Below are 12367 nucleotides of genomic sequence, written 5' to 3'. Positions count from 1 at the left end.
TTGATGAAGTGACCCTATTGGGCATTAATTTAAATGAAATTCAAAATTACTGATATGATTGTAGTGTTTTGGCAATTTTAAAATTGTTTGTAATATTAAATTTTCTTTTTTTACATATTTTTACATAGTATGGTAATTATGGTAATGTTTTGGGAGTTTATTAAATTTAACAAGTTCATCAAAGAAAATCATAGTCCTATGAGATCAATTTTCTGATATGGAGTTCCATTATGCCATAGGAGAAAGTGAGGAAAATTTGAAACAACTAATTGCATCTGTCAAGACTCTTATTAGAAAGATATTGAAAGTTTTATCAACAGAAGAGCATTGCTTGCCTACCGGTATTTCTATTCACTGCAAAGGGAGGGGTTATTGTCATTTTGTTGGTTTTTCTTTAAATCAATTAAATAAAAATATCATCAAATACATACATTTGTAAATGTATTACTGTTATAGATATGTATTTACAGTGAAATTCTGACAATTTTGATTTAAATTTTTCTTTGTTAACTAATTTTTTTTTTTTTACAATTCTAGAAATTTTTTTTGTATGTGTTCCAAACCTTTATTATTCAATTCAATTATTTGTCCCATTTGAAATTAGCCTAGCGGGGGTATTAGTCCCATTAGGACAGTTCTAGTTCATATTAGGTTGAATTCAATATACATGTACTAGTAGATTATTGAGTGTACTAACTTTAATCTTAAAGTTATTTTTCAAATGCATATGTACATGGGATTTTTTTTCATCACCACAAAAAATCTTTCTTTTGGTTTGACAATATAGATTTATTAATTGCTCTCAACGTTGGACTTAATTTGATTTTTAAGTTAGGTAGTATTTATGCATTTTTTTTCAGACAGAAGCAAACAGTTATATTTAGTTTTGTAGAAATGTAGAAATTGATGAAATTACTCCTTTTTACCTTTTAATCAATGTTGAGTGCTTGCATATATGCATCTGCCCCAGATGATGTGCAACTGGCTTTTAACAAAGGAATTTAAAATAATCCAAGCAGGGGTTTGATTAAAAGAATGCAGATTAATAGATAGAGGAACTTGTGGTGTCTGATTTTATTCAATCCTGTACATGTATATATCTTTTTTTTTCTTTTATGCAAACATGTAGTTTTCACTGGTGTATTGTCATTTCAATATCTTATGCAAATGTACGACGATTTATATGAATAAACGAGTGATTTAAATTGAAAACAGATTAGTGTGTTTTTCAAAATACAGTAATATTTGAATGTAGAGACAACCTTAGATCTGGAGTTGGTAGAGCTAAGTGACACCATGACCAGCATTAGCAAAAAAAATCCCTTCTCCAGTGCTGCCAGTTTTGGGTAGGAATCAGTTATAGCAAAATTGAAAATTTATAGATAATTCTTAGTGATCTAGAAAAGTAGAGCCTTGATTTGACAGACAATTTAAATTGGTTAAAGCAAGGGAACTATAAAGCAGACCAATATTAAGTGCATTGTAGAGCTGCTACATGTATATTGTTGGTCACAGCTTCCAGTTCATCAAAATTTTTGTAATGGTTGGACATGTAATATTACCTTAAATCTGCTGTTAAAACGTTTGCAAAAGTGAATCGGATCTTAAAAGCTTCAAAATCAGTACGTGAATTATATCAATTTTTTTTCATAATCATGATTCAGCCTTGTCAGTGGCTTTATAAACACATCAATTTTTCTTAAAGGGACTTGGACATGATTTGAATTAAAATTTTCAAATTTTATTTTTTCATTTTCAATGTTTATACTGACAAGAGGCCCATGGGCCACATCGCTCACCTGAGGAACAATAGGTATGATAAAATCAGCTCAATGGAGTCATAATACAAACTATCTGGACAATGTACAATAATTCATGTAAATCCTGTATAAATTAAATCCATTTTCCCCTGGATATTCTTATGTTTATAATCATTAGTCCCTTTTCTAACAGGATGATTTTATAGCCATATCATATGTTGAGTATTGCAGTTCTAAAAAAAGATCCGTAACAATAGTTTATATATGGGATATAAACGTACATCAAACTCTGAACCTTCTCGTGAGGCCAAAGAATTGTCCTGGGGCCAAAGTCTTAACAATTATAAAGAATCATCTGGCTGATTAGTTTTTAAAGATTTGCCCTATATATTCCTTTGTTAAACTTTGACCCCCCCCCCCCATTGACGCCCCACCCTACCCCTGGGGATCATTATTTTCACAACTTTGAATCTACACTACCTGAGGATGCTTTCACACAAGTTTCAGCTTTCCTGGCTGATTAGTTTCTGAGAAGAAGATTTTTAAAGAATAACTCTGTTTATTCCTATGTAAAACATCGACCTCCCATTGTGGCCCAAACTTACCCCCAGGGGTCATGATTTTCACAAATTTGAATCAACACTACCTGAGGATGCTTCCACACAAGTTTTAGCTTTCCTGGCTAATTAGTTTCTGAGAAGAAGATTTTTAAAGATTTACTGTATATAATCATATGTTAAACTTCGACCCCCCATTGTGGCCCCACCCTACCCCCGGGGGTCATGATTTTCACAACTACCTGAGGATGCATCCGCACAAGTGTCAGCTTTCCTGGCTGAATAGTTTCTGAGAAGAAGATTTTTAAAGATTTACTGTATATAATCATATGTTAAACTTCGATCCCCCATTGTGGCCCCACCCTACCCCCGGGGGTCATGATTTTCACAAATTTGAATCTTCACTACCTAAGGATGCATCCACACAAGTGTCAGCTTTCCTGGTCGATTAGTTTCTGAGAAGAAGATTTTTAAAGATTTACTTTTTATATTCATATGTTAAACTTCGACCCTCCATTGTGGCCCTACCCTACCCCCAGGGGTCATGTTTTTCACATCCTTGAATCTACACTACCTGAGGATGCTTCCACACAAGTTTCAGCTTTCCTGGCCGATTAGTTTCTGAGAAGAAGATTTCTAAAGATTTAATCTATATATTCACTTGTTAAACTTCGACCCCCCCCCCCCATTGTGGCCCCATCCTCAGGTGAGCTAAAAAGGTTAAGTTTACAATTCAATAAGTTGGTTTCTGGCAGAACAGATTTTGAAAATTTTCGTAATAAATATTGACAATTTTTTGTTACTTTTTTAATCTTTAGCTTTTAAGATCTGTGTACAAACATAGAATTGTGAGCTAATCTCTGTATCTTGCTTATAATTCGAAGCTTAACACTCAAATATGGTTAGTAAATAGAAATTGTAAACAATTAAACACAAGAAACATGCACTACATGTATAATGAATTATATATATACATGTATATACCTACATATTTCCGTAAGCGATATCAAACTCTATTTAAACTGAATAAACTAGAGAAAATGGCGAGCATCTCAACAAAACCTATTGCATTAATCTACCATTACGCAAAAGATAATGCCGAATTACCGATAGAATGAATTGTATTTCAGTACCCCTACATCAGATTTTGCTTAATTTGCGCAGGTAAACAGTTAACGTAACTGTTTGATTTACCGAAGTCTCTGTTTGATTTGATACGTAAAAATCACGAAATACAGACGATAGTTTCCAGGTTACAAAGCATAAATAATGAAAACGAAACGAAAATCAGAACAAGCTAACACCAACGTCATGTGTGAAAACTGTCAACGCATTGAAATATTTAGCCTCAATTTACTTCACAAAATCGGCACCAATATATTTTTCATGTTTCAAAATTTCCCTTCATACGCGAACTGTTGCACAACAAGCAAATTCATCATAGTCAGATCGACCCTTTCTCGTATAATGTCATGGCTGCTTTAAACAAAGAACCTCGTTTTAGAAGTATGGAATACGAGTCTTGGTAAAATGGGTATGCAAACCCGGGCCGTGGCAAAATAAATGCCGGGGCAGATCGGCAATCGTCAATTCCAAATACGCATTATTTTGCAGCAATATCTACAGCGAATACAAATATACTAGTCTATCAAATATCCTGAAATTTTAATGAGATTGGCAGATTAATAACTGCCAATCTTTTGTTTTGCCCAGGCCAAGTCTTGCCTACCCATTTTATCGGATGCCGAGCCCGATGCTATTAAACTGATTGAAACACGCCTTTCCTTTATTATTATTTTCGTAATAACTTAGATTTGAAACAAAATTACCCCTTAATTTTTGCAATTTATATTTTCCTTCCCATAAGGATAATTTATGCTAAACTACGTTGAATTTGCCTCGGTAGTTCTTGAGAAGAAGATTTTTAAAAATGCACCCCCCTTTTTCTACAGTTTTAAGGTTTTCTCCGCTTTGAATACAGATCGGACTTTTATTTTTGCAATTTATATTTGCCCTCCCATAAGGATGCTTTGTGCCAAATTTGGTTGAAATTGGATAAGCAGTTTTAGAGAAGAAGTTCAAAATGTAAAAAGTTTACAGACGGACAGACAGACAGACGGACAGACGGACAGACGGACAGACGGACGACGGACAAAATGTGATCAGAATAGCTCACTTGAGCTTTCAGCTCAGGTGAGCTAATAAATATAGAAGTTTATAATGCTATGTCAAAATTTGAAACTCAAAATATCAAGTTATAAGCAGGATACAGACTTTATAATTCTTTGTTTTGTAAACAAAGCTCGAATATTGTCATTTTTACATATTCGTTGTATTGGTGTAAATTTCAATCAATTTTTCTGTTGATAATAGTATTTCAGAAGATATTGATTTGGTTTAAATTGCTTTTTACAAGTCATTTTGTCTAAGAAATGGTAATTCTCTACATTACATTTTTTGTAAACAACTATAAGACTCCAGCTTTGTTTACATAACTATCAATTCTTACCTCGGTATCTCGCTTAAAACTTGACTTTGACATTTAATATTTTGGTCAATCATTTAAAATGCACCAATAAACCATTTTATACATAAAAAATAAAAATAAAATTTTTGATCTCAAATCGTGTCCCAAGTCCTTTAAAGAAATAAGCAAAGTAAACGTTTATTTAAACAATAAAATGCTTTCTTTGGTGATTCATTCGGGATATGAAGGTAGCGACATTGCAGAAAAAATACATAACCCGCGTTAGCGGATTATGTTATTTTTTTCTGCAATGATCGCTACCATCATAACCCGAATGAATCATCAAAGAAAGCATTTTATTGTTTATACTAACATCTTTCTTTTAGCTAATTAATAAATTGATTATGAAAAGTAAGTAAAATTTTCTAAATTACTGTTAATGTACGTAAGTACGTTAGCTAAAAGAAACAGCCAAATCGTCTCCTGTGAGACTTTGATTCTGACATCGTCATGATTATTTCGCGCAGTCCGTGATTTTTCCTAGGTCGTTGTAGGTTTGGACCAATCGATAAACAGGGCGTGTCAATATCTGTCCTGTCATTTTCTTGTCAGTTTCAGCCGCTGTAGATTTCGACCAATCGATAAACGGGGCGTGTAGATTTCAGTCTGGCTGTTTCTATAGAGCTATGAATTAACTATAAGTTTCCGTAAGAAATACAAGGAATAATACTTGTTGGATGTAAATATAAATGATTTAAAGCATGAATATATTATCGGATTTGGGGTTGTCATCGTAAGGACTCGTAAGAACTTTCTATCTAATGCAATAATATATGATATAATATGATATAATTGTTGATATTATTAACAATTAAATTGATGATTAAATTCACGTATTTTAGCCAAAACATTTTAAAAGAAAAGAATTGTTTGCATTCGTTTTTTGACGCTTGTGTCGATTTGGTGGGTTTTTGTACTCGCTTTATATGGATAACTAAAAAGGAAATTCGGGGAGAAAAAAAATATGTTGATCATTAACGCGGGTAATGTATGCATGATAATTCTCTGACGTCTATGGCTGTGAAGTGATGGTGGGAATCAATCTCAGCAAGCGCAGTTGTTTCGCACGACTGTGCGTTGATTTTGATTTCTAGATAAATAACCAATGTTTCTGTTCCTTATGTAAAAAATGTCTCAGAAGAACTTCCGAAATTTCCTGTTTTCTACTTTTTAACAGTTTAATTATTCATGCGCTCATCAAGGAGGGGTTGTCGGACCTCCTCCTCCCCCCCCCCCCCCCCCCCCCCCCCCGAAAAATAAACTTCTCATAATAAAATCTACCAAAGAATAGGCACCCTCGGCAAACAAATAATTCCGCCCCCATGTTTTACATGAGCTTAAAGTCTAGGGGGGGGGGGGGGATAAGTTTGAAGATATGTTTTGGCGTCATTGGATTTGTGACGTAACAATCTAGTTTCACATAACAACCAAAGAAGAGGAAGACAGTGCATGTTTGTAAGTATTGAGATCTTTCTATTACAAAAATGTGATCAATTCTGCCGATTCCATCAGCCATTTTCTAATATTAGTTGATACATATACGTCTTTTTATTGATAAACCTGAATTGTTGTTTGGTATTTTACTTCTTCTTCTTTTTTCTTTTTTTTTTACAAATGCGCTGTACATTTACACCTAAAATTGTACTTAGGTTTTGTTGTTTATTTATTGTTATTTCTGAGTAACTGTGAGTTTTGTAATTCAAAGAGGCCACATCTGTCTTTTACAATTTGTATAAATCAAGGAAAAACAAATGTCAGTCTAATTGGGAATACAAAAATCACACGGCAAGTCTAAAGAATTTTTCTTTTAAAAATCTTTCCATTTACTGTGACTTTGTCTCTAGCTGACTATTTTTAGAACCATATTTTATCCTACTATGGGTTTAGTTAAACGTAATCATTATATCGTTTAAAATTAAGTTTTAGATTAATTCAAGATTTAACAAGCGCAAGAACAGATTAATTGAGCAAGTTGAACAGAATGTCAAAAAGGGATGTTTACATGTAAAATACCGGGTATTGCCGAAACCATGCCCCGGCCTGTCTACAACCCTTTCTCTCCATACGAGACAATGAAGCAGTGTGTCTCTCTCCCTGGGTTGAATGGCCCTAGCCCCCCCCCCCCCACACACACACACACACAGTGCCGGTGTGGGATATTTTTTCCTAATTAGACCACATTTCAAGAAACAATTTTTCAAACTATAATATGATCCAAACTCTCCATGGGTGTGACGACGCCACGGCAAATAGTATTTAGAAAAAGAATATGATATGCTAAAATTAATCTCGATTGTTTTAACTAAAAATAAAATGTTTCATGTTACAAATTTGCCTAACAATAAAATATAGGTAGTAATAAAAAAATAATTATTACTTCATGTTACTTCATATTGATGAATAATAGCAATATTTTTAAACCAACCTTGCCAACTGGTAAAAAAAATTCTGATTATTTTTATTTAATAAAAAAAAAAAGACTTTTGAAGATTTACATTTACAATCGGTTTCGCTCCGTCTTGAATTCGCCCACATACAGTTAGAAATATTTGCTCTTTTTAATTAACACATTTGTTTAAAAAATTGTTTTGAACTCTCCCAACCTAACTACAATTAGACATTCTGAATCTGCTACCGCTTCTTTGAGAAGCGGTAGCGGATTCAGAACGTCTAATTTTAATTAGATTGGAACTCTCCCAGTCTTAAAGGCAAATATTATCCCATATTTACATAACCAAGCATGATTACCTCTATTTCTTGATGATGTCAGACTCAACGTCGTTACTTTTACTTACTTTTTACAATTCAGTAACTTGTTAAAAGAATTAAAGATGTAAAATGCTTTCTTTGAGGAATTCATGCAGGTTATGAAGATAGCGACATTGCAGGGAAAAAATTATAAACTGTTAGCGAAATCGACTTGAATCACCAAAGATTCAGTATACAGATGCGCTAGAATGACAAATGAAAATAATTTTCCATTCACCCAGGTTTTTAGTAAAGCTTATGACGTCATAATGATCTAACGTCACAATGATCATACAGACAAATCGTCATCACGACCAAAGTCACATAAACTTTGCGTACAGTGTACACGATTAATCTCCTTATTTATTTTTTTTACAAATCTTAAGATTGAGAAATGGACTCTAAAGCCCATTCAGAACCTAGGGATGGCCCAGTCACCACCGTGGTAAGTTCTTTGATCGAATCATCTATTTCTTTGTCTTATATTGTTCGCTGTTCATTAGTTTGTTGTAGGTTCTTTTACATTATTGGCTTGTTAATGACCACAATTCGAGACACATGTTTCACAAACATAAAATCTTTAAAAAAAAAAGAACTTGTTGAATCATCAGAATGGCAAAAGTTAATAATTTTTTACATAGATCATATCGATTGGAATATCTCGTCGTTTCTTGAAAATGTAATACTTCTGAAACAGGGTAATTGGCGAGATATAGAAACAATGGACGACGAGCACCAATCGGATTATTTGATACAAAGGTTGGAAGAAATGTTCACAAAACTGGAAAAGAGATCACAGCAGACAGATGCGTGGGAGGGTGAAGACGAGGAAGGGGAAGAAGATAGAGGAGAGAAGAAAAAACGGCGCCAACCAAAGAGGCCGGCGATAGAAAAGTCCCCACCTAACATAAGCGAAACTGCCAAAGCCGGAGGACTTGGAGATTGTGAGAAAGACGTAGGAATGTTTCATATAAAAGAGAAAAATAGGTTTTCCTTCAGGAATACCTGTAAAACAAGAACCAAGGCCAAAGATCGGAAATTAAAGTCGGAGGATGAGATGAAAACAATCGTGAACATGGCCCTCCAAAGACAGGATAAAATCAAAAGGAGGCGAAAACGGGGGACTAAAAATGCAAAAAGGTTGGAGTATTTAGTATTTAAAAACCCTATGACTGTACACTAGATACATCAATATTCTACTCCAGATAACGATGGAAATACTAATCCATGCGGGGGGGGGGGGGGGGGTAGCATACCCAAAATTTAATGTTCATATCCTTATTTTCAATTTAATTTTTTACATGGTTCGTAATTTAAATGTGCGGATAAAGGCCAGGTCCATCATAGTTCGCTTTTTTATATGCAAATTTAACACAAATCTTTCCTACGCCAAAAAGTGGAGGGGGAGCGGCAGCCCCCCCCCTCTCGATGCCAGTGCCTATCAGTTAAATGAAGGAGTATAATGATATTGCAATTGTCAGCATGGTTTTTTTTTTTGTTTTAATAAATCACATTTTTTGTGACAAAAATGAATCCATCTTAGTCTATATTTTACTTACAGATCCGTAAGTGAAAAGGATGCTGAATTAGACGAAGCAAGCGCCAATCAAAGACTGGACATATTAAACGTACGCTATTTACTTGTGAATTTAATTTTGAAATTTTCTCAAGTTGATTTCCATTCTTTCTTTTTAAACCCATTAAATTGTTATGAGTTAAAATTTTGCCTGTCACATTATGGAATTTGTTGCCAGGTTCCCCGCGTTACAGAACAATCAATGAAACATATGAACGAAAGAAATAGAGCAATGGCTGCAGTCCATGCCCAATTATTGGTAAGGAGGCTGTAAATTATATTTAACGTTTATGCTTTATGCATGATTAAGTGTAACCAGTGTAAGTAATTAATATATAATGTTTGTCTATTTGTAAACGTAATTGTTTCTGTAACAGGCAAGATTTTAACTCATAACAATTCATTCATTATGTTATTCATATAAAATTCCCATAATTGTTACAATTAAAATTAAAAAGCCGTTTTTTTAACAATTATGGGAATTTTATATGAATAACATAATTCATCAGATACGATGCAAATTATTTTGAATTTGAAATTTTTACATGACATGCTTATAGATTTGATTTGCATGTTGGACGTTTAATGGTGCGATTTTTTTTTTCAAGAGCACATTCAACGCAGAGGCATTTGGAATTAAGATGGCGCATGCCGATAAAGTGAAACAAAAGAAAGAACAAATGGAGGCTGTGCACGCGGAATTGAAGGTAAGTCTCTACTATTCTAAGTTTTCTCCCCCATGCCCCCTAAAATCGTCATTTTTACAAATTTTGAAAATAATAACATCTACATTGAAAGATAATTTCACGCCGTTAAGAATTTGTCTGATTATTTTCAGGCCAAGCATTTGTCAAAAAAGAGGGTTAACTTGGATGGAGTGAGGGTAAACCATACAAAATAATAATAATCATACATCCATATGAATGTAGATGCAGGATTTAAATGCAGCATTCTTTTCTTCTAAAAAGTTAAAAGCCGTCATTGATTAGAAACTTAAGGTACATTAGAAAAAAAATCCTCTTTTTAGAAATACGTCAGTGAAATCGTTGAGAGGGCCCGGCAAAAGTTGCTGAAGGAGGAAACAACATTTCAGGTAATCCATGCATATACATGTAGTTATGATTAAAAAAAATACCCTGAAATCGCTTAACATATTTTTTATTTTGAGTTAATATGGAGGTCCTATCATATTTATTGTTGACAGTTTCTGCAAGTTCAGAAATCTATCAGGATTAAGCACGAGGAACAGGTCAAACGCATCCTGGATATCAGAAAGGCTACAGAAGCCGTTCATGAGGAGCTGCTGGTAAGGACTCGTCAGTCGTCACTGATATATTTCATCTTCTATATAATTATATACAGCCATGTATTACTCTGTTCTTCTTGTTTCTTTTCTGGCTTTCAGAGTTAGATTAATTTTTATTTCAGACGTTATTTACCTCGGGAGTGAGAAAACCATTCATTCTCTTCTGCGAAAAAGCAAAAGCCAAGAGGGAACAGATGATAAATGTCCATAAAGAACTGAAGGTATATCAAAATACTTATAAATACGCGTAATTCTAACTAAACAACAAATATAGAGAAAATAATGACCATAATAAAGGAATTGTTACACACACAGAGAGAGAGAGAGAGAGAGAGAGAGAGAGAGAGAGAGAGAGAGAGAGAGAGTTTTTATGTCTTGGTAATATTAGAACTTTAAATTTTCAGAGACAGACATCACTAAAAGGACTGTGCATAGAAGATGATGATGAAGATGCTGGATTCGTCCCCAGGAAATTATTCCTGTTCGGGATAGAAGAATTTTCAATAGTGCAAGAGGTATGTAATTCATATATATAATGTTGGGCTTTACCTGTAAATGCAATTCACCTGTATTTATAGGACGTTTAAACAATGATCACTTATTTCTTTTAATTAGTTTTTACTATCAATAAAAACTTGATTGCCTACATTAGTTAGCTCTTCAGTTACAAATTAAACTTGTGTTTTGGTCAGTGATTTGAGATGCTTTTGATATTTTCCTAATTATAGGTTGTATTGCAGCCAAACATTGCACAGAACTACTTAGTTGAAGTACCAAGCTGTTCTGCAGAACCAGTGGCGGATCAAGAGGAAGAGAGCGAGGTCTGTGATATCAATTATTGAGTTTACAAATCTCTTTTTTGCCAAAAATGTTTCTGAATTGGTACTCGTTGTAAATTTTCTTGGTTTTATATTACATTGTCTTTTTAACTTTTCCAGGCTCCTTTCAGTGCGAAAAGAAGACCCTCGATTGGCGAAAGATTTCTGAGATTTTTGGGATTTCGCTGAATCCTGAAACACTTTAAAAAGCCTTGTGATGACACCAATTTCTTTGATTTTTCTTAAATCTGAATTCTTTTGTTAATTATCTTTTGCTTCCGAAGTAATTTATCAGTATTTAAAAGTTTATAAGTCATTGATTGTTGCCAAATCTTTTTAAATTAAAATTCATTTTATGTTTTATATTTGGTTTACCTTTTTTGTCGTTTTCAGATGACTTCACCACTCTTAGTCTGTTTGAAGTGATTTAAATGCATACATTTTACATGTTCTTATTATTCAAAACAGGAAAGATTCTTCAACTTAAAGAATAAAGATACATGTACAGTTATAGATGATAGTTATAGATTTTTTCTACACCGAGCGAGAATAATGTGTGATTTCCTAGTTACGTCAATCGAAAAAGGACTTTTTTGGCACAACTTTGAAAAATGAGTTTTTATTGTTTTTGAAATGTTTTAATACAGTATGTATACTTCTGCTTATTTGACATCAGTTTTTGCAACACATTATTCTTATAACCACAGGTAAAACTAAAACTAGTTTTATAGTATGCTTTAAAATTAATGTAAGATAGCGTAATAAAAATTAAATACCGTCAAGAATTTATGGCGTCAATATAAGTCTTTGTAACGTTAACGTCATTAAAAAAAAATACAATGTACGTATTACCAAATTTCTCTAAATATTAAAATAAACTATTCAGATTGTGTAGTGAATATAATATCTTGCATGATTATTTATGATTTTTATCAGAATAATTGACATATATTCTATACCAACCCGTCATTACGGCTCTGAGTGAATCCATTTTTGGGAGTTGATTTTAATCAACTCTCCTATGCAGTTATCTTGCAAACCGGATGTGAAACAATGTTTGGACCTTAGCACAAAT

At 33.4% G+C, this 12367-nt stretch overlaps 1 protein-coding gene across 1 annotated transcript; it reads left to right on the top strand.

Moving 5' to 3' along the window:
- Positions 1-7916: 7916 nt before the first annotated feature.
- LOC128187524 (uncharacterized) lies at positions 7917-10157 on the top strand. The gene is made up of 6 exons (XM_052857946.1): positions 7917-8037; positions 8290-8732; positions 9154-9220; positions 9347-9427; positions 9777-9875; positions 10098-10157. The coding sequence occupies exons 1-6, from the start codon at positions 7987-7989 to the stop codon at positions 10155-10157; spliced, it is 801 nt and encodes a 266-aa protein (XP_052713906.1). The 5' UTR covers positions 7917-7986.
- The last annotated feature ends 2210 nt before the right edge of the window (positions 10158-12367 follow it).

This window comes from Crassostrea angulata, chromosome 6 (assembly GCF_025612915.1).
Source record: "Crassostrea angulata isolate pt1a10 chromosome 6, ASM2561291v2, whole genome shotgun sequence".
NCBI classification, from domain to species: domain Eukaryota; kingdom Metazoa; phylum Mollusca; class Bivalvia; order Ostreida; family Ostreidae; genus Magallana; species Magallana angulata.
This window is presented reverse-complemented; position numbering and strand designations above follow the sequence as displayed.

Coding starts and splice junctions, on each gene's coding strand:
- LOC128187524 (XM_052857946.1), top strand. CDS start 7,987: ATGGACTCTAAAGCCCATTCAGAACCTAGGGATGGCCCAGTCACCACC. Junction 8,733..9,153: donor GGGACTAAAAATGCAAAAAG/GTTGGAGTATTT, acceptor TTTTACTTACAG/ATCCGTAAGTGAAAAGGATG. Junction 9,221..9,346: donor AAAGACTGGACATATTAAAC/GTACGCTATTTA, acceptor ATTTGTTGCCAG/GTTCCCCGCGTTACAGAACA.